The sequence below is a fragment of the Clytia hemisphaerica genome, unplaced genomic scaffold (genome assembly GCF_902728285.1).
Source record: "Clytia hemisphaerica strain Z4C2 unplaced genomic scaffold, Clytia hemisphaerica genome assembly, whole genome shotgun sequence".
NCBI classification, from domain to species: Eukaryota; Metazoa; Cnidaria; class Hydrozoa; order Leptothecata; family Clytiidae; genus Clytia; species Clytia hemisphaerica.
In genome coordinates, this window is record NW_027103704.1 from 661,723 (window position 1) to 684,272 (window position 22,550).

General features: G+C 35.3%; 2 protein-coding genes across 2 annotated transcripts; both read right to left on the minus strand.

Moving 5' to 3' along the window:
* Positions 1 to 497: 497 nt before the first annotated feature.
* LOC136804060 (uncharacterized) lies at positions 498 to 9,064 on the minus strand. Its single transcript, XM_067060799.1, has 4 exons — positions 8,752 to 9,064; positions 5,474 to 7,235; positions 3,075 to 4,229; positions 498 to 2,282 (listed from the first exon to the last, which is right to left on the minus strand). The coding sequence occupies exons 2-4, from the start codon at positions 7,191 to 7,193 to the stop codon at positions 949 to 951; spliced, it is 4,209 nt and encodes a 1,402-aa protein (XP_066916900.1). The 5' UTR covers positions 7,194 to 7,235; positions 8,752 to 9,064; the 3' UTR covers positions 498 to 948.
* Positions 9,065 to 11,338: 2,274 nt separating this feature from the next.
* Positions 11,339 to 22,003, minus strand: LOC136804061 (procollagen-lysine,2-oxoglutarate 5-dioxygenase 1-like). Its single transcript, XM_067060800.1, has 18 exons — positions 21,911 to 22,003; positions 20,478 to 20,709; positions 19,970 to 20,084; positions 19,391 to 19,445; positions 19,099 to 19,205; positions 18,673 to 18,736; positions 17,882 to 18,081; positions 17,309 to 17,440; positions 16,526 to 16,749; positions 15,546 to 15,807; positions 14,758 to 14,871; positions 14,355 to 14,423; positions 14,011 to 14,073; positions 13,228 to 13,269; positions 12,883 to 12,942; positions 12,376 to 12,462; positions 11,916 to 12,041; positions 11,339 to 11,569 (listed from the first exon to the last, which is right to left on the minus strand). The coding sequence occupies exons 1-18, from the start codon at positions 21,963 to 21,965 to the stop codon at positions 11,414 to 11,416; spliced, it is 2,163 nt and encodes a 720-aa protein (XP_066916901.1). The 5' UTR covers positions 21,966 to 22,003; the 3' UTR covers positions 11,339 to 11,413.
* Positions 22,004 to 22,550: the final 547 nt, after the last annotated feature.

Here is a 22,550-nt window from a genome sequence, read left to right on the forward strand (position 1 = left end):
AAAAATATTGACTATTTTACGTACACATTTTACTTTTAAATCTTACAATGGTGCTCAAAATTTTATTATTAAATAAATCGTATACCGTCATTTGTCTAATTTAGTACGTTCTCTTATTCATGCAGATAAATAGTTTTGACAAGTTCTTTACCTATCTCTGATTTTCCTCTAGTTTATAATACGGTAAAGGTCTTATTTTCCTTTAATTATAATGTGGCATTTAAAAAACCTGTTCAAGGATTTCTTTCTTCGCAATTTAAATATGTCTAAAACCGAGAATGTTCACTTTCACATGCAAAAGAACGAAAAAACCCTTGGAAGAGATGGAAACATTTGAAGTTAGAGGAAAATAGGAAAATTTGGAATGGAAAAAAATCTTCTTTATTACCGTGAAGTCGGGTAACTTGCATCAGTGGAGGCAAACATGAATAGCCCTCAAATGAATGACCTGTCTGGTCATTAAAATATAAAGTTAAATCAAAACAAAAAAGGTAGAATAGAGCTGCGAGTGGAGCTGCTTAGTTCATTTGTTTTGAAATTTTGCTGCTTTTATTGGTCATTCATTTGAGGGCTATGCATGTTTGTCTCCACTGATGCAAGTTACCCGACTTCACGGTACTTTTCCTTCAAGTTAGTGCGGATAAACTAGATTTCTCCTCTAATCTTTAGTGCGATAGGAAAGTCAACGGTTCAAAGTAATTTATTTTCTCCCATTATGAGTGCGACACCTCAAAAATATTTATTTAATCGGCCGCATTAAATTAGAGAAATGACGGTATAGTTTAATCGTGAACTTAAATATTTGCTTCTAATCTAATCGATCGTTTGGATTGGATTTAATCTTATCTGTAGCTGTCATTCGTCGATTATTCATTTTAATGGTTGAAGATATATTTTCAAGTTGCCTGAAAAAAGATTCTACGACGCACGGAGGCCAGTTGTAAGTTATTAGGGATCTTGGGATTGGCTCTCTACACCAAGGCGAAGATAATCCTTTAATGATCGAACTCCTGGTGGCATTCGAATATATGTCTCACGGGGTTTCCTCATTGATATATTTTCGATTTCATCTGAATGGTCGAAGATTGTTGGTTCACCTTCATAAAGATATCCTCGCATACAAGATGCACCAATGCGTTTTATCTTTTGCTCAAGTTGTTCGCTGATGGCTGATGTACTAGTTTGCAAGTCACACCAGATCTTGACTGACATTAACCTCATTTTTTTCCACGATTCAAATGCAATACAATCCCTTGCATGTTGATGTTTATAAGCTCCCATATGTTGTATGTACGGATTATAAGCCAGTATAATTTCCTGGAATATATTCAAGCCACATTCGATTAGCTCTTCAGCCGTTAAGCTGAATGGAGAATGATAAGTGAGCCTGTACGGAGCTGGTTGACCTTCTCTCAGCTTGACTGATGCTGCAGTACACAATTGACGAAGCTGTGATAAATACCCATTGGTCTCCAACCCATGAACAAAGGGTAGAATAGGAGCAGCCTTTGACATATCTGTGTTTGGCAATGTTAGGAAAAATAACCGTTGGATTTTGAAATCGGGTTTTAAATGGATAACATGATCCTTGATAACCTCGGCAAGTTGCGAGACTTGAATAATATTATTAAAAGAAACGTTAACATTTTTAGTGTGTAGCATGAAGAGCGAGTGCAACCGTTTCGCTTCGTCACTTTCCAACGGACATTTGAAGGAAGATAAGGTGACAGATTTTAAACGAAACATTCCTTTGGTAGCTTGTTTCTCTAAATAATCCAGACATTGTTTTTCATAATTGTTCAATGAACCATTGGTAATCTGAATATGTAAGTGTTCGTTATATTCTATTTTGTTTTGATACTCATAAAATACACTCAGATAATATGCTTTACCGTCAATGAAAAAATGTTGAGGATTTTTAGGCTCTTTTGCTAATAAGTGATCAACCAATAATTCCTTTCTAGATTCTGTTGAAGACTTTGTAAAAATGGATGTGAACTTTCTTACGATTGGCGAAGATTGTGAGTCGTAAAGAGAACCTCCAACCAATCCGGATAACATTGATAAGATATACGGATTTGTGATCCGGGCATCTACTGTTCCGGTATCAAATAAATGTAAAGCAGTCAGAAACTCATTGAATGAATAATGAAGAAATTGGTACCGGGTACCCTCTATTGAATCCGGGTAATCAATTTCGATAATTAAACCAGTATCATCCAACACTTCTTTCATTGACAATTCTCCACTAATGATCTCTTCCGAAGTAAAAGCGATTTTACCTAAAAGAAAAACAATTTAGATCTACAATGAGCTGCAAGAAACATACAAATTCGCTAGTTATGCAGGAGGAATTATTCTAAACATCAGTAACCTGTTCTAATAGACAGGTCTTAGGCTATCTCAATTTTTATCTCGATAAGAAATTGCTTTAGGCTCTAAACAAAGGAAATGTGATGTGCCTTATCGGGAAAAATATGTCGGAGTTTTATATAGTCAGGGTTTTTTTTCGTCGGGGAAATATTTTCGTCACCTAGAGGCATTTTCGTCACTTTCCCCCGACCAAAATTTCAAATTCGTCACTTTTCCCTGACCAAAATTTTTTGAATGTTTCCGACAAAATATAGAGCATAAGAATTTTTTATCAAACCATTGCAGTTTTAACATAGTTTGTTGTGTTTATTGGGCAAAAGAACTCGTTTGAAAAAAAGTCATTTTATTTGTTCTATTAAGAAACATCCCTGGAAACGTTTACAATGGAAAACTACGATAGAGAACCTTTTTTCCTGTTGAAATAAAAAATTGGAGAAAAATCTTGGTTGGGGGGTTAAAAAACCGGGTAAAAATTTTGGGCGAAGTTCGTCGGGGGGAAATTTCGTCAACTTCTCAAAATTTTCGTCACTTTCCCCCAACATTTTTTCCCAATAAGGTAGCCTATTTTATCCTCGGTCATAGACGTTTCTGATCAATAAAAAGTTCCATAAATATTCGAGAATGCACTATACTAAAAGGCTAAGGTCACACATATCGGTGTTTTTAAAAGACATTAAAACGTATGGAAGTGTATAACAAACCTTCAACTTCAAGTTGAAAAGCCATTTTAGCAAGTGTCAGCAATTCCTGGTGAACTTTTGGATCTTCTAAGATGTTTCTGGTCGAACAACCAAATTGGTTTTTTCGAGTAGCACTGTGTGATCTCAAAAACAATGGGAGTAGATTGCAAAAGAGCGAAGTATAAGTGTGAACGGAGATTCCCTCAGTATTATCTGTACTGTTCAAAAGATAACAGATTCCCCACGCATAGAAAGGAATTGCAATCATTTTACCAAGCATTTGGGAATCATCAATTTTCTCTTGAACCTGTTTCACCTTTTGATCATCGCGCACATGTTTTTGAATGTAGAGGTCGATGTTTTGTTTATTGAAACCAGTTACCTCGATTATTTTTCTCCAATGTTTATGTCTCGATGAGCGCGGGAAAAATGTATCCATTAATAAAGAGCAACTTCCCGGTCGACTAGATACCACGCGTGTTAATATACCATCAAAAGTAGGATTTTCGGGATTCATCAAATCGTGTATGCTACGCGAAAGGCTTGACCATTCTTCTTCTGGTTGATCAACGAAGTCTCTTTTGTTGGCAAACTCATCAAAACCTTCCAATACTATCAAAGCTTTACGATCATACTTTTTCAGTTCTTTCAATAATGCACCATCATTGAATCCGTAGTTTGGATAAAAGAAATCCAACAGTTTTTCCGCTGTTATTGTGTTGTCCTTTCGAAAACGCACTAATTGTCGAAAATACAGAACGAAAACAAAATCAAAGTGGACTTTTTTCTTTACACCTTTTTCTTGTGAGTCAACCTGGGCTGTATTATGCCATAATCCCTCACAGCTCCAGCTGTACAGCAGTGTTTCCGCTAATGTTGTTTTTCCACTTCCCGGAACACCTGAAATTATTACGTAATCATTGGAATTAGTGATGATGTCATCATATCCAATGACAACTTTACTTTCGTCTCGAGTTTGGACACGCCCAATATCGCTTTGAGAATGGATCCCTGCAAAAGTATCAGATGAAATTATGGATAAGTCGACAATGATTTCATCACGTTTGGATGAGATAGGGGCGTGAAGATTGGAAACGCCACTATGGTAGGGCGTGTCTATGGTGTTATATCTTTCCTTCGTCTCTCTTTTCAATTGCTGGCTTTTCTTTGAGATATCTAAATGAAAAAATGGAGAAAGTTAACAAATTGAAGAAAAAGTAGAAGGAACCTGAGACTCAAACCGATGTCTTATCATGGTATAAGAAAGCCGTGGCTGGAATATGTACCGCATTGTCTTTTCAGTTAATTGCTGTTCCATCTCTGTCTCCGAGCTTTATAAGAACATCAAGATGATCAGTTTGTTATTGGTAGATAGTTTTTGAAATTTTTCTCTTATTTTCCTTCACAAAAAGTTTTTTTGTTGCTAGATATCTTTGAATCTGTACCCAATAGAACACTTGAACTAATTTTGGACGTATTTTAGGGGTATTTTGTGGAAAAATAGTTTTCCGCTAAAATTGAAATTATAAGAACTATATTCAAGATGACAACTTTCCTGTCAGTTTAAATGATAAATTTTGAAGGTGCTGGCTTGAAATTTTCACAGTGTTATCTTGATGTAGTTTTTCATTGATTTCTAAAGAGATTTCACTGAAATATTGCGAAGGCATTTCGAGACACCTCGTTAATTTTTGAGTTCTTTCAGCCCAGCCATTTTGTGCTTGTTTCAATTTCTTAGTGTTGATTTTTCCGTTACAATGATTTTATAATGCAAGTGTATTATCGAGAGCATATCATTAATGTCTAAAACGCACTGAGAAGTAATTATTAACGACAAACCAATAAAATTTACCATTAAAGATGCTACATTACTGATTTCTTGATCAACAAATAGTCATCAAATACGACAGAGATAGAATAACAGAAATTCAGATGTTATCATTCCAGCCGCGGCTTTCTTATACTATGGTCTTATCATCAAATGAAAAAACAAAAGCTAAGTGGCAATAAATGAACTAAATAAGAAATGTTTAATACATTAGCTAAATGAGAGGAAGTGAAGAATTTTGTTCTATTGTATCTTATCTTATCATGTCACACGAGTACACCCCTGTGTCACAGACCCACTGGGACCCCATACCCACTGGAAAATATGGCAAAAATTTGGTCCCCGGTGGGAAATACCCTGAAATTTTAGTCCCACTGGAAAATTGACTTTGATTTCATCCCCACTCGAAAATCAATGTCTAAAAATGGCACTCCAAAACCATCCCCACTGATCCCCTTGGAACAATAAAATTCCTATCCCTATTGGGATTTTAATAGGGGTTTTTATCCACCACTGAAGAAAAAAGTGCCATCTGGGCTGTGAGACAGGGGTGTACGAGTACTAAAAAACAATGATTCGTAAATTATTTTACCAAATTTATTTTGATGTGGCGAGAGCATCGGAGATTTGGTGGCTGTATTTGGTGGCTGCTTTTGAATCGGAAGTTTGTGGTTTTGATTCGAAGATTGATCAGTTTGATCTTTGTCTTTAGTATGGCTGCTCTGCTGTTGGATTGGAGGTTTGTGGTCCTGGTTCGAAGATTGATCAGTTTGATCTGTGTCTTTAGTATGGCTGTCCTGCTGTTGAATTGGAAGTTTGTGGTTCTGGTTCGAAGATTGATCAGTTTGATCTTTGTCTTTAGTATGGCTGTCCTGCTGTTGAATTGAAAGTTTGTGGCTCTGGTTCGAAGATTGATCAGTTTGATCTGTGTCTTTAGTATGGCTGTCCTGCTGTTGGATTGGAAGTTTGTGGTTCTGGTTCGAAGATTGATCAGTTTGATCTGTGTCTTTAGTATGGCTGTCTTGCTGTTGAATTGGAAGTTTGTGGTTCTGGTTCGGAGATTGATCAGTTTGATCTTTGTCTTTAGTATAGCTGTCCTGCTGTTGGATTGGAAGTTTGTGGCTCTGGTTCGAAGATTGATCAGTTTGATCTTTGTCTTTAATATGGCTGTCCTGCTGTTGAATTGAAAGTTTGTGATTTTGGTTCGAAGATTGATCAGTTTGACGTTTGTCCTTAGTATAGCTGCCCTGCTGTTGGATTGGAAGTTTGTGGTTCTGGTTCGAAGATTGATCAGTTTGACGTTTGTCCTTAACTTGGCTGTCCTGCTGTTGGATTGGAAGTTTGTGATTTTGGTTCGAAGATTGATCAGTTTGACGCTTGTCTTTAACTTGGATTGGAATTTTTTGGTTCGGGTTCGAAGATTGATCAGTTTGACACTTGTCTTTAGTATGGCTGTCCTGCTGTTGGATTGGAAGTTGACGATTTTCATTGGATGATTGATCGGTTATGTCATCTTCCATTTTTGTTAGCACTTTACGTTTTAAAGCTTCCTTCACACTCTCTAATATTTTTTCGACTTCAAGTGATTGTCTAGTGATAGCATCCAGGCTTTCGCTCGAATTTGGAAAAGTTGTAAACAAAAAGTAACCTTGATCATGCATTTTCAAGTTCCTCAGATGTTTTTGTTTCTCTTCTAATAATTCAAGTTTCAATCCATCAAAAGATGTTAGATCTTCACCATCATCATTGAATAAAGAGTTAAAATACTCAAAATCACCGTATGAGAGCCTTCGTAAAATATCGACCAACATTTTTTTATACGTAAGGAATTCGTCTTCATGAAGAGTCAGAGATGCTGACAAAATTCTTGCTTTGAGACCCAACACAGCCATTATTGAGCTGGTCATGTTAAGATATTGGTCAATAATTGAATCGTCCTTTGACTCTTTAACAATTGAAAGTAGCTTAGGTTTTAACTTTGATTTCTCCAAGATGAGAAGTGATATAGCCATGACATCTAATCTCGCAATGATTGGTTTAGTATCGACCAGCGAACTCGGCTCTACATTTTTGGCAAGGATGTCTGATTGATGGTTGAAAGAATGCGTCACTTTCTCTTGAATGCCAACAAGAATTTCATTCAACTCAACAGCTTTACATGATTTTGGGAAATCACCAAATTGCGGATTGTAAAGTGTGTCCAGGAGAGTTGATTTAAGACATACTTCAAATGGTATGGAAATCTGGAACCACCATCTTGCTGGCTCGTGTGGATGAGCGAGACTTTTTGAATCATCTAGGTTTTGATCCATTGTTTTTCCTTAAAACATGAACAACATTGATTGTTTGTTATCCTACAAGAGAGATTAAATGTCTTGTTTTACTATAAGCATTTCAACGTGTAAGTTGCATGAAGACAACCCTGTTCCCTACGTATTATCGGCTTTTTGATGCTTACTGATAATGCAATTAAAGCCTGTGATACACGGGAATGAGGTTACCATGAAGGTAGAGAATTCAGCTACACTGCGTAAGTTTGTGGTTTCGAACCTCAGCCGAGTCTCAAAGATTCGAAAAATGGGACTTGTTGTCATAGTATAAAATCCCACTTAGCCCAGATTATTGAAAATGTTGAGATCCAGTCTTGATGGAACAAGAGAGACTAAAGTGGTTTTTAAATGGAAATCCCCTTAGTATAGTCCGACCACTGTCATCTGGATGATTGTTGACAACTTTTAAATAAAAAGCTTTTCTTTCCACTATCGAAAACAATGAAAATGAATAGCCTAGATATCCAAGTGGTAAACTATTTCACAGTCTAGTTTTTTATGTTATGCTAAGGTTTACCGCCTGGTCTTCCTAGAGCGCTTTGTATTTTCAAATCAGAATGCGGCTTGCTTGTTTGCACTCACTCTGATAAAGCCGTAAGGGCCGATTTACATAGCGCGGAGAAATTCTGCAACAAAAATAAGGTAATCCTAGGTAAAGCTAGTGAAGATACAGCTTTTTGTTTCATGAAAACATGAAAAAGAAGAACACAGTTGAGGTGAGTTCATTTTCCAAGAAAACATGGTTGGCCATAGTGATACATGCGAACTTGTTTATGGACTTTGGTCTCATTTTTGCCGGATGTTTTAAATAGTTTTAGATCTTGCAAGGGTGCTTTTGATTAATTTCTATTTAGCTGCCTTGGGTTGGCTGGGACAGTTTTGGAAACATGGGTTTGTACTTGCAAGCTGTAATTTCAGGACTTTGTATGTATGTTGAGGCAAAATTCTTTTTTCTGAGATTTAAAGCTTGGATATCTAGGCTATATGAAAATATAGTGCCTGAAAAAATACATTATCCCAATGACAGTATAGGTATACGGAGTATAGGTGTATACCTTTTCAAACCAATCCCCAATAACACACTGACACAACATCCCTGTGTCACAGATCCGGTGGGGCCCCCAACCCACTGGAAAATCTGTTCAACATTTGGTCCCGTTCGAAGAAATACCCTACAATTTTAGCCTCACTAGGAAATTAACTTTGATGTTATCCTAGTCTAGCAAGCTAAAAAGAAATAAAGTAAAGTAGAAATAAAGCAAAAAGTAATGGAGAAAACAATTTTAGTTTATACAATAACAATAACAACCGTAACAATAATCGTATTATCATATACTGTAACGCCTTGTATTACACGCATTATAAACGACTCCAGTCTGATCTCATCCCCATTCGAAATTCAATGTAAAAAATTGCACTCCAAAACCATTGCTCCACTGTATTTAATAAGCTTGGAACAATCGAAACAATATCCCCCACTGGGCTAGGGTTGTCACATAGGAAATGAATCCAAATAGATCATAACAATGTACATACTTACCCCTAAAAGAAGGTAGATTTTTCTTACTCATTCAAATCATATACTGAAGTATATCATATTTGCAAATCTGACTTGCGATTCAAGAAAGTACTCTATACCATCGGTAGAGCGGTATATCAGTCAAGAATAGAGACATTAGATAGATTACATAGATTTTTTTTAATCTGACTGAAGACTTCTGAAACGTCACGAAATTCCGAGTATCGGAAAATAAATTTGTCTCTATCCTACACTGAAGTATATAACATACAAACAAAAATGCTTTTGAAAACAGCAATAGTAAGATGTTTTGAAATCATGACCTTTTTACATTTCTCAAATTTCTTCGAACTTAGAAGCAGAGGACTCACATGACAGAATCATGACACAGTTATCAATCAAAATTTGTTGAAAATCAATTTCAAGTCAACGGTAAGAAAGTGACTCATCCATCTATTATCAGCGCGATTTCTTGGAACCCAGTTTGATTTATTCAACCATAGTATAAGAAAGCCGCGGCTGGAATGATGACGCTATTGTTTTTGTCGTAAATGGATGTTCTATCTGTGTCTCCGTGGTTTATAGGCTTTATAAGAACTAAGTCGAAGGTAACAAAATCCTTAACCTTAAAAGTGATCATAAAATTCAATTGAAGTACAACTACTTTTTAAGTCTCAAATTTTTCTCACTATCCTCTCTTATCACCTTATTTGAAGTATATTTTTATAAATTCCAAATAAATTTTGATAAATTTAGGACCAAATAACACACATTTTATTAAAAGAACTAACTTTCAAATGCTAAACTTTGAATGCTTGCTTGTCACCTCAATACTGTTGTTTTTCGAATGAAATTTTCACAGAATGCAGGTTGAATATTTATTTACTAATACCAGTGATAATTTTTTAGAATAATCAGGAAGGCATTTCAAGGCACTCAATTTTCTTCAAGTTCTTAAAGCACTGACATTCTGACGTTCTAGTACTTTTAAACCAAGAGTCTTTTCTTTTACTTTGATGTTATGAATGCTTGAATTATCAAGAGATTTGCGTTTATGAGCAAAATTACGTCTAACGAGGTAGTTTGCTAAAAGTCAAATTAAATTGACAATGGAAATTGTCGCCGAACCATTAAAACATTCGTTCTTACGACATAGATAGAGCAACAGAAATTCAGCTGTACTCATTCCAGCCGCGGCTTTCTTATACTATGATTCAACATAGTTTTATACATTTCCTAATTTCATAGTCGCAGTATAAATCGTCAAAACGAACATTACTCATCAAAAGATTATTATAAGTTGTGTTTCTCATTAACTTTTTCATGAATTCAAATTATTGCCAAGTTTCTAGTTAAACATAATGAGTTCAGCGAGACAGAACCTTTGTTTGAACCTTGAGGTTTGTATACATTGCAGAACATCTCCCTTCAGGAAAAATTAAAAAAATTGAGAAAATATAAATATGAAGATGAGATGCTGTCCCTGTTTCATGCAAAATTTGAAAATCCAGTCAAGAAATCAAGACTACAGACTTTTCTGTAATTCGAAATTTTTTTCGAGTCACAGAGTAGTTGAAAATCGGTTATAAACTGGGTTTGTGAGGCGAAAGGAACAAGAAAGTGTCTCTGTTCTATGGAGAGATTAATTCGATGAGGATTCGATTCATCATATTTTGCTGACCATAAACTGTCAGTTTTTTTAAAATTAAATTTGATTTATTTTGCTGACCAAAATTATGTATAATCTGATTAAAACGGGGAATCATCTTTCATATCTTTGATATTTAAAATAATGTTTTGGAAGATGTACACTCTGCATCGGTTCATTTTGTAGAATCTTTTGTATCTTTTTGCATATTTAGGCCTTGATTTTTATAAAAAGCAAATACTTACGAGGTCAATGAGACAGAGGTGTGTCAACAACAGATTTCTTGTTATGGCTAGTAATATGGAAGTTTCTCTGGAATTCCAATTCACAAATCTTATCGAAAACAAAATCTCTAAACAGTTTAGGCAAATAATCTCTTTATAAAAAAAATTTAGTTTTAAAATAAATACAAACTTTTGGTATAAAAACTTTTCTAAGATTAAGAAATATAAAATTTATTTAGGCATTAAAGAAAGATTTATAGAAACAGTTTCTAATAAATGTTTAGGAAATGAAAACAAACTCTACGGCTGTAAGGAACCTTTATCAGTTTTTTTACTGCATAAACCTTTCCTATACAAACAATCATATCTTCGAATTTTTAAAAATTTGAAGTCGACAGCTTTACTCATTGTAAAGTTATTCAAACTTTTCTACCTATGACGTCATCAAAATGGTGGATTTTTTTAAGGTTTTCATAAATCTTTGGAGTTTAAGGCATTTTGTACCATCTGACTATAGGCTGATCCATTATCATCATGAAAAGGCTTCGTTTGAGCACAAAAAAATATGGTTTCAAAGAAAAAAAATTCTGTAGTTTTAAATAAACTGAAAAAGGGCTCCTTACGGTCTTAGAGAAATTTTAGATTGGAAAAGTTTTTTGAGGTTTGAAGAGCAGAAGAATTCGTTTTTCAGACAAACAAGAATTTCTTGAGAAAAATTATTTCAGTTTGGAAAGTGTATGTGCATAAAAGACGAATAACTCGATTCTTCAGAAAACATATCGAAATATTTCACAAGACAACAAATTACTTCTTATGGATCAATGAAAGAGACCATGATGTAACGTGTTCCTTTTGTAGTTTCCAATCCTTCGTGTTGATGTGTCAAACGCCCTGGGTGGATCAACGCCCATCCAACTTGAGTATCACGGACACTGCAGTTATAACGGAGGAAACGAGCACCTCCACCCTACAAAAGAAAGAATCAAGATTAGCGAAGGTATGATATTGTGAATCAAGAAAGGCGTTTCAAGCTGTCTCCTAACGTAGTTTAAACATTAATGCAATCAAATCTGATGAGTTAGCTCTAGTTTAGAACATATTCGCACGTGACGGCTCCGTTTCGCTCCGAAACGAAGTGAAGCCATTCTATTGGTTAGAATTGACGTAACACCGTCTAAACTAGAGCTTAGTGACGACCAGGGATAGAAACCCACAACTTGAATTATATGGTAAAAGCTCTACCGACTGATCTATCGGGCAATATCCGGTCATACAACGTAGAAAGAAGAGTCAAAGAAAAACTGAAGACTCACCTCATAATCAATTCCTCTTCTATTCAAAGCCATATTGATGGTGAAAGTGGAAGCATCGTGATGTGGTCGCAAATATTTCTGACCAGTCGGTGTGTATTTGACAACAAAATTCATAATAGCATGCGACTAAGAAAAAAAAATGGATTCCCTATTTAATTTTATTCTTGAATGTAAAATTTTGGGATAAGTCCATTTCTAGCAGACTTTCACGTAAGGTCCCTTTTGAATAGGACACAACCAAAAGGACCAAAAAATGTATTAATTAAAGGGTTCTCAAATGAAAATAAAAAATTTTCTCCCTAAAGAGTAACAAATAAGACGTATAGATATATCGTCAGCATATTCGAAATTCATTCCCTCTTAGTGTCGCTTGTATCCCAGTAGAATATATAGACTAAAGAGTAATACATCAAGCCATCAATGGAATTTCAAGTATCATCACACAAGAAATTCGACTCACATGTGGATTGTAACCTGTATAAATTCGAGTACACATTGGCGCGACGTAATCTTTTAAAATTTGTAGCCATTGTTTCTCAAAACCAATCTGAATGGAGAAAAAAAAACGAGAAAATTTAATCCCTGAAATAAAACCTGGATCGCATTTTCAGGCAGTATTAACTACTGTCATCTGTCATGTAGTATACTGGACTGCTATACATACTGGACTTGAAAGCAATTTCGTTCCCTGCGTATTATCAGCTTTTCTATAGCGCCAGATAATTTAATATTCTCTGGCGTCCATGAGTAACGCAAATCATGCGTAAATAAAGCCTGGGGATACATGGGGACAATATTGAGCTAAAACATAAGCGAATTTAAGTATGTTATATATTTTTCAGCTAAGACGGTCAGTTTTTTATTTGTCTAGATCCTGATTGTCTAAAGACGATTCTCGATTCTCGAAAGGAATATAACATTTCTTTACTCTAAATGTAAAGAAAGAATATCAAATAAGACCTTATACCTGGTTCATGTGGATATCAACGGTGGGAACATTTTCATATCCTCCAGAAATACGTTTATCCTAAAAGGAAGAATACATTGAGAATAAATTGAGAAAATCTATTGGCAAAAATACACTCTGCAAAAAGGTTGGCTCACAAGAAATTATTTTCAATGAGAAGTTATACCAGATGGGCCAAAAAGAAAAAACGCAACATGATTTAAAAATCAAATATCTTAAAACCATTAAGTATGTATCTCATAGATGTCGGAACATTCAGAAAGAAGGCTAATCATGATTTCTACTACAGATGTTGGAATTCATTAGTTTCCACAAATCTTAGCAGCTGATAATAATTTTATTTACCTCATGTCTTCCACCGGACCATCCACCAAAATGTTCACATTCCTATCAAATAACAAGTGATACTTTTATGGACCTACTTGGTTATCAAACTAATCAATTTCAATTTTCTTTGTTTAGAAAAAATAATAATAAAATAATAATTTGGCTAAGAACATTGATTTATGCTTATAAATAGTGATTCTTATAGATAAAGATGCGTTTTTTGAGCCAATAATTTTTTTTTGCAAAAATCTGTTTAAGAAATGCAAAAAATAAAAAAAAAAGTCCAAAAAAACCGTTTTTTAGCCGTTTGCTGGCCCAAATTTCCCCAAAATTTTTTTCTTCTCGAAAATCGGGCTCCGTAACATTTTGGCCACCATCATTTTGCACCTTTGTACCAAAAATCAAAAGATTCCTATGATTCAATCCTGAGAAAAGTTGGTAACAGACGAACGAACGGACGGACGGACGAACGAACGAACACAGGTTAATTTATAGGACCTCCACCCCACCGGGGTAGGTCCAAAAAATCAAACATCGAAGGTATATGTATCTGAAATAAATCTGCAGACAAAAATCAAGTATTGTAACCATTGATATAGTTAGTTACTTGTAGTTAATAAAAGTTTCAAAGACCTTTTTACGCCGGCCCTTATTACGCCAAGAGCCCAAAAATAGCGCCAATAATAAGGGCCGGTGTAAAAAGGGTCGAGAAGGTATATGATAATTATAAAACAATTCTACCAGAATCACGATTGACTTCTAGGGAGGAGGAAGTCAAGCCTTTTCGGCATAAATATTTACCTCAATCAGATCTTCGGTGTAGTTTGCAGTAACAAGTGGAAACCAATACACATCTGGACAAGGCTGAAAAAAATAGGAAAAAAAGGAAAAGATCAATGGGCTTTTCCAGAAAAAAACCGTACACCCCCTGTTAAGGAGGTCCAACCTTTGTATGAGCTACCCCTGGAATTCCAAGAAACTCAAGGGTCAAAACCCTCTGGAATTCCGAATTTTTGTGCGTTTTCAGTGCCGTAGGAAGCATTTCTTTTTGTCAAGTTGGGTTTTTAGACGTTTGCCTTTTGGCTATCTTTAGACAAGACACTATCAAGATAAACTGTTCATTAGATTAAAAAGAAGCAACCTACCATAGGCATGTCAGAATTGGGTTTCAAGTAGTTTGTGTAATTTGGATGTAGATAACGTTCCTCCCAATCCTATGAAAACCGAAAGAAGAGTTTATCTTACCGAACGACTAAAAAGAACTAAAAAAAAAAATTATATTGCAGTTATGTGCGTAAATTTTCGCGGTGTATATTTTCATCGCGTCTAGATATACTTATCGGAAAATATTTGGGAATCTATTATCAAAAGTTTGGAAAGTGTGGAAAGAATTTTTCGACAGCTTTTTTGTTTACCTAATTTCCTTCGTATTCCTACCAGAGACAAAAATATTTCACAAGTACGGATTTCACAAATATAGCCAAACTTTGGAACGAAAAGTCTATCCACGCAAAATGCAATCTGACATGAAAGTTTGGTTGTACTCACCAGTCTATTACTGAACAATTGGTGGAGGTCGTTGTGTTTGTAGTTTGTTGTGTACGTCTCTGTTTCTTTCAAATGTCCAAAATGTTCCATGTTGGTCACATACATAAACACACCCTACCAATGAAAATCAAGCTTGGTGTAATACTCAAGTGATTTTTGAAAAGTGAGGAGAGAGAGATTCATTTTATCAAATTGATGCCCATATTTTACTTTTTAAAAGAAAAAATCAAAGAAAAGTCATGTGAAATCATGCATACACGTTTTTTTTTAATAAGAACAAACTATATAAGAACATAAGGCTTCGATAGCCAAAATATTAAGAACAACTTAAAAACATTTTAAGACTTTGTGGACCCCAAAAGGCCCTATTCCTTAGGAAAATACACATAAATACTCAAAAAAGGCGAAAATAAGAACTCTTTTAGGCTTAAAACTCAAAAAGTTAAGAACATCAAAGGTTTCAAAAGTTTTATATGTTCATATAAAAAAACTTGTACTTAAAATGAAGCTTGGTGTAATATTGGTTTTTAAAAAGTGAGGGGAGGGAGATTCATTCTTTCATTCGTGCAATGCAACATCCCACCGACCTAAAACGCCTGAAACCCCATTTTCCTTTCTACCAATAAAACCCTCACTTTTTGTCTCACGAAACAAACAAAAAAACATGGGAGACGCAATTATCTTGTGTTGGTGGGATGGAGTATGTTGCATTGCACCAACGCGAAAAAAGTCTTAAGAAGGGTACCGCAAGCCTTAAGAAGGGTACCACCAGTAACAAAAGATCTTACTCTATCTCTATTGTTTTCACCAAAAATCATATCTTGGTCTCGTCTCTCCGAATAGAACGGATTGACAACCATTTGTTTGATTGCTGATGCTTTGATCAAATAAGCACTGGCAACGTGTGGTACGTTCCACACTCCACGACGAATGTTCTTCACAATATCGATATAGTCTGGTGATCGAGCATAGAAACCATCTGATCCAATAGCTCCCCAAAAGTTGGACCATAGTTTACCGTGTTTGGATAACATTGGTGTTAAGAATGTTCTATTGGTAGAAGAATTGGTTTGAGATTTTTAGCCTATATATAATTTTTTCCATCTTTTAAGGTTTATTCTATTCCAATTTTGAAGTATAGTCAATTCAAGGGACCAAAATTCCAATAACAGAGAGTAATTGCAACCACTTCCCAGCTGAGGGATTCAATATTTTATTTCGAATTACAGAAAGATTTGAATGAAAGAGGATCGATTAGAGAGATTTGACTGAATTCAAGATATTCGATTTACAGATTTTTCATATCATTAAATGACTTTGGAAAATATTTGAAGAACCATCACCATCCCTTTGAAAATATGAAAACGGGTGAAGAATATACGAATCAAGTACTGTAAATCAATAATAGAACCTAGATATAAAGGGGGATGCGCTAAAACGAGCCTTTCCATTTTCAAAATAGTTCCTAATCTTTAGACCATATTCACACGTTACTGTTCCGTTTCGTTCCGGTATGATTTTCGTTACGGATCGAGTGTGTTCATATTGGTTTCGGAACGTTTCGGAGCAAGAAAACGGAGCAGTTCCTTTCCGATGAAAAAAGTGGAGCGAAACCGTTTCGAACTTTTTTGCTTTGTAACGTCTTCTTTTTGTGACGTTTCAAATTTTGACGTTCACACTTGTTTCGGAACCGTTTTGGAACGGAACCGTAACGTCTGAACATGGTCTAAGTCTTTAGGTGGTCAGAAAAAATAGAGCTACGCCGTACCTGTTTTGTTGCAATAAGAGTTTCAAAGAATCATGATTTGACAGAGTGACGTCAGCATCAACAGAAAAATAATAATCGCATCCAACTTTTTGACAATGAGCGATTCCCATATTTCGTCCTTCTTTATCAGTCAAAAAACTTCTTGGACCTTTGAGAGTGAATGAACGGTATTGAGAACTGAATTCTTTTTGCCATTTCTCGACATCCTCATTGTGATGTGGGTCCTGAAAAATTTGATATGACAATTGTTCACATATTTAATAAAATGAAGTCGCAATAACTCAGAAACGCAAGGAAATTTTGAACTATGGAGTAAGGTTTATAATGTATTGTTAACTAAAAAGGATCATTTAAACATGTTCGACTTAAAGAAAAACAGTCGAGTTATAGAGGTTCAAACTATAGAGACTCTACTGTATCTTAAGGGAAGATTAAATCGCCAAAATAAATTCCGCCATTTATACCAAAATTGGCGAATGGGCTCGTTCGTCAAAATTTCTTCTCGCCAGAATTTCTTCTCGTAAAGGGTATATCAAAGACAAGATACGAATAAGGGAGCTTATCAAATAAGGGAGCTTATCGAATAAGGGAGCGTCGTTTATGAGAGTTTCTTGTTGACGGGGACTTTAAATTTCATCGAATAAGTGAGCCTATCGAATAGTAGAACGTCAAATTAGAGAGCAAATTTGAAAGGGTATAAAATCTTCGTCATATTTTTAATGTTTTCTCCAATCCTCATGTTACACACGGGGGGCTAAGACAGAGCGGGATGAAATAACTTACCACACTATGTAGAAAGATATCGATTTTAGATTTGGGATATCTTTGGCTGGAAATATGTCTAAGATATGATTGGACGAAAGGTGTAGGTTCTGGGATAAATAAACCAATCAGAATGGTTGGCCAGTCTTCTTCCTGTTAAAAAATACAAATATTTATAACTATAAATACACAAATGTTTATTGTTGACAAGTCGTTTGGTCATGGGAAAGACAAAAGGTACTGTCACTTTTGTTGCTGTCTTGCTAGTTGGGATTTAAGCGAATGTATATCTCTCTAGTAAATCTTTCCCTATTCCTGAGAAAAGTGAACCCGATGCGAGAACAAACATATGTGCAGAGTAAAATAAATTCTTGAAACAAACCTATTTCATTCCAAATTTTCGTATTTTCCTAAATGGTAGTAGCCTTAACATACAAAAAGCACCCTTACACTGAGCGCCTCCGAGGCCTTTGCAACTTAAGTTTTTATAAACTTCCACTTTTCTAGCTCAACTCTAAATCAACCGTGAAGATTAAATAATAAGATACCCGCAATCGTATAAAAACTTGAGCTTGAAAAATGACAAAAAATTACCTTAATATCACTTAATAGAAAAGTATCTTCTTTACAGCTGATGCAAGACTCAGAAAAACTCCAACTGTTTGCGATGTAGTTGCCAAGGTGATCCAAATATAACTTGCTGGGTCCATTACCATGAATGACAGATGGGAATGTGTTATAACGTGAATTTGTCACACGTGCGTTTTTTAGGTCGAAGTTAAGCTCAACGTGATCTAGAACGGGAAATGACATTGGTTGAAGTTTGGATTCTAATGATTCTCTTTTAAGGTCTGCGGACATACAATGTTTTTATAACATCTATATTATAATGTCCGCAACGTTTATTATGATTTTTAATGAATACGTTGAAAAAACCTTGTGCACCAGGTAAGTGGCCGAGATCTCTATCTATTAAACGATGTTATCGTCCATTAGAAGGGATAAAAGGTGGGAATAGATATGCGTTGATGAAAGTTTAAAAATATGAATCTATCAGGTTGACACAATGAAGATAAAATCTCGTACCCACTTCCATCACTTTTTTAATGTTACTATGATGGACGTGATATTATGAGAGTCACAAAAAAACAAATTAGAGAAGGGGTATGGGTATTGTGGGAATAAATCTTCGCCGATGAAAGTTTTAACTGAAATTTACTCAGGTTTGGAATGAAGATACTATTTCGTATCCAGAGCCTATTCCATCACTCTTTAAATTTTACTGATGGACGTGATATTATCAGAGGCACAAAAAAGCAAACTAAAGCAAGGACTGAGTTGGAGTTTGATGAAGTTAGCTTGTGTGCCAATGTGTATATACGCACCTTTGTTTCCATTTAGATTTTGAAACAATACACTTGAGCTATCCAATTTCATGTTGTACTTATCCTAAAAGAATCAGAGCAGAGAAAGTTAATATTCACAAACCGGCCGTGACGATTGATAAACCAAGTCTTAATATACATAATATGTTATGCGATCGCAGTCGAGGGTGATCTCAGAGATTCCTTTTAGATAACTGTTTAACACAAAGGGATCATGAGGGATTTCCTCTTCAACCTCATTCACTAATCATTTTGATCAGGGTTTGTACCGAATGCCACTGGACTATTACAGTCACCTCAGGCTACACGCTTTTATATAAGAACAAATTCTATAAGAACATTAGGCTTCGATGACCAACATATTAAGAACAAGATAATCCAAAGGCTTTTTGGGTGTTTGAAAATATAATTGAGCAAGAAGCATACCCTTTTCTCGAGGAAGATTTTTGTGTAATACAATTGGTCATCACTGGTATTTTCGATCACTTCCATTGAAATCACTTCGAACAATTTATTTGCTGGTCCGATTATCCCTAAAGGTAATAGTGAAAATGAAAATAGTTTACGATATCACCGAAATTTGTGGCAGTTGGCACAGTACTGAAACATAATAGGGTGCGCAGTTTGGGAGATACTGTGACACTGTGTCTTTTTTGTTCCCGATAAGGTAAATAAAGAAAAGAAGGTCATGAAGAAAGAAAGAAAGAAAATTACGAACCTCCAGAGCAGAGAAATCTGTATCCATTCTCAACGTCTGGTGCCGGATAATCTTTCTGCAATGAAAGAAAAAGAAGGAGAAAAGTTATAAAGCATATTTTGTTATATTGGAAGTTCATCGTGGCTTGGATCACGAGATTTACGTTTGGCTACGTTTCGAGAGATTCTTCTCGCATCATCATGGATGATCTTTTTACATTGTTCTTGCTTGTTTATCAATCAACGGCAGTTACAGAAGATTCTCAAAATCAATGACGGAGGCTGGTTTCTATTCTTATTATCCCTTATAAGGAAGGAATCGCTCTCCATAAAAAAAATTGGAGAGCTACCGTTTATCAAGCCTTTTAGCGAGTTTATGTATTTTTTCCTTCTACGACAGGAGCGTCAGGATATGATTCGGCTAGATCATGATCAATTGAAGACGACGGTAATTCAGCCAAAACTGCGGATTATTCCAGCTCGATTCAGTCACTCCACCGTCCTCAAAAGTGCAGGTGCATAAACTTGCTAAGGTCAGCATAAACGTTAAAAACTGCAAAAAATATTTACATTGCAAGTGAAAACAATTTTTCGGACTTACAGCTAATGATTTATCAGGCCAACAGAAATCTTCCGATGAAAACAAAATTGTAGCGTTGAAAGAATCGTATTTCTTTAGAATTTCTTCTGGTCCTTCTGTAAAGACGACATCATAACTATGGAAGTAGGGGGAGGGTTAAATAATTATTGTATAGCTCGGCTATTTCAATTCATCAACTTTAAGTTGAGAGACATAATTTAAACAAACCAAACCTTGATAACCTTTCTTGTGAGGCTCTACATAATTTAAGCTAAAACGGTAAAAAGCCTTCCGCAAAATCATTTCATTTTGTCGAACTTCAAGAAAGAATTTCATTTAACAGCTTCTCAACTGCTATTTCAACCCCTGTTTCAACGACCCGCAAAAACATTTTAAATGGTGGGTTAAAAATAATCTGAAAAATTCCGATTTTATGCGGTCTGGGAGTTTGATTTATACATTCGATTTAATATCGTCAAGATCATAATATGCATCAAAAACACAATTTTCATCAAAGTCAATCACAAACCTATCAGTGAACATCATTATGAGATCTTCTTCATTTTCATATTTCCTCAAATGTCTCCTCAACAAGTTAATTTTATGGCCACCACCAGGACCATTAGCCATATCACCACCCAACCATTCCTCATGCATACCAAAAACTTCCACATCTAGACCATACAATTTGGCTGATCTTTGGAAACGTAAATATCCATCTGTTTCGTCGGTTGCCACCGTCACGATCTTCAGCTTACGAGCTACAAATGAGGAAAAGGAAAAATATGTCAAACTACTTTTCTTTGCCAATGTATGTGGAAAATGTCGAAAAAAGAGTTGATGTATGGAGATAAGAACATGGGACCCCTCTATGGCTTAGCTTTGAGACATCTTAGCCAATTCGTAGGACGATCTATCAACATAGAATACCAAACTACTCTGTTGTCGTATAAAAAAGGCAGGGATCCGGATGGAGGGAGTCCTAGGCTTGGAGACAAGTAAGTGAGTACATGCGAATCAGACTACTGAACCCTATCCCTTATAGAGACTGATTTTTGATGAAAAAGTGACCCTTTAGGCAAATATTCTCCGGGCAGAAATCATGTTACGATGTTTGTTTCGATAGGACTTTCATATTGTATTTCTCAAAATTTTTGTCGATTTGCACTTGATTTTAATACAAATTTTGGAAAATCACGACCCTTTGAGGGAGGAAATTTTGAATTTCGTGATTTTTGGACTCAATTTTCTTTGTTAATGGTTTTTTTACCATTTTGAGAGACTTTGGAGGGTGTGAAAAGGGACCCTTATGGCTCGCACTATTTTCATATTTAGTTTTGACTCAATTATACACACAATGGGCAAAAGAGTGATCCACCTAGATTCACAGTATGTAATGACTGAAGTTAAATGATTCAGAGGAGCTCTTGTAGGCGCACTTCCTGTTCAAATATCACTATCAAAACATTTCACTTTGCTTTGTTTGTTTGTTGACAAAATAATAATGATGATGTGTCATTACGTCAGAAAAACAAACAAACGAAATTTTGTGAAGTAAAAGGCAAAATAGTGCAAGATTTACTTATTTTAGCGAACGAATTTTGCGGTCAACAATTTCATATTATTCGCAAGAATGCTTGCAGTTTTGATTATAATCAAATATCGTTTTTTAGTATTACAATTCTCGCACTATGTATTGTAAAGAGACTAAACTATGCTGTAGTTTAAGACAAATCACTATCTAAGAAATAAGCCCAAAGCCTATGAAAATTAGCCAATGAGATTTTTGCTGAAAACAATTTACAGTCGGTATAATTTGCCGTCTTCTTCGAAACCCTACAGCCGATTTTTCTTTCCGTTTACCGCCATGACAGCTGTAAATCTCCGCGCGTATAATATTTTCCCGCATTTATATCACTGTAACGGACGATAATATCGTCTATAGAGACGTATATGACTTACCATTACAAACGCAAGCCAAAACTGTTAGTAATGATACCACGACAGCAAACTTCATTGTCAATCCTTGTTGCTACACTAAATTTCTGAAATCATAAGAAAACAATTTGAACAATAAAAATATTTGAACGTAAACCTTCAAACATTTGACTTACACTGCTACAGTAGAGTCACTTTAACTCGAACCTCTATAACTCGAATATCCCCTTAAATTGAACAAGTTTTCTCGTTCCGTCAGTTAACAATGCCTTATAAAAAAACAATCTCGAACCAATTTGTGTTCCCCGTGCGTATCCGAAGTATGGAGTTTCCACTGTATACCAAATATTTGGAACAGATTTTAGCGGCTACGGTTCAGCGATAAAATATTATTAAGACTGGCCGGTGAAAACAAATGGTTATATCGCTTAGGTTTCTTATCAGTTGGTTTTAAACCAAGTCAGTTAAACTTGACGATTTCCAATATCCTCTCATACAAATCTCAGATAGTTTTGATACTACTATCTAACTCAAATTGTCAAATTTATCACGCTACAATATACTTTACATTTGAAACATAATAACTCGTAACAAATTACTCTTAGCCACGTCAAACATATAACTTTCAAAATGTTTGGTTAACATACAGTGACAAGAGAAAAAA

What these genes read in the sequence shown, in the direction of transcription:
- LOC136804060 (XM_067060799.1), bottom strand. Translation starts at nt 7,193, where the DNA reads ATGGATCAAAACCTAGATGATTCAAAAAGTCTCGCTCATCCACACGAG. An exon ending in GCCACATCAAAATAAATTTG is followed by an intron (nt 4,230 to 5,473) that starts GTAAAATAATTT and finishes TTTTTCATTTAG; the next exon opens with ATATCTCAAAGAAAAGCCAG. An exon ending in TTTTCAACTTGAAGTTGAAG is followed by an intron (nt 2,283 to 3,074) that starts GTTTGTTATACA and finishes TTTTTCTTTTAG; the next exon opens with GTAAAATCGCTTTTACTTCG.
- LOC136804061 (XM_067060800.1), bottom strand. Translation starts at nt 21,965, where the DNA reads ATGAAGTTTGCTGTCGTGGTATCATTACTAACAGTTTTGGCTTGCGTT. An exon ending in CTCTTATTGCAACAAAACAG is followed by an intron (nt 15,808 to 16,525) that starts GTACGGCGTAGC and finishes TTCTACCAATAG; the next exon opens with AACATTCTTAACACCAATGT. An exon ending in GAAGAGGAATTGATTATGAG is followed by an intron (nt 11,570 to 11,915) that starts GTGAGTCTTCAG and finishes TTTCTTTTGTAG; the next exon opens with GGTGGAGGTGCTCGTTTCCT.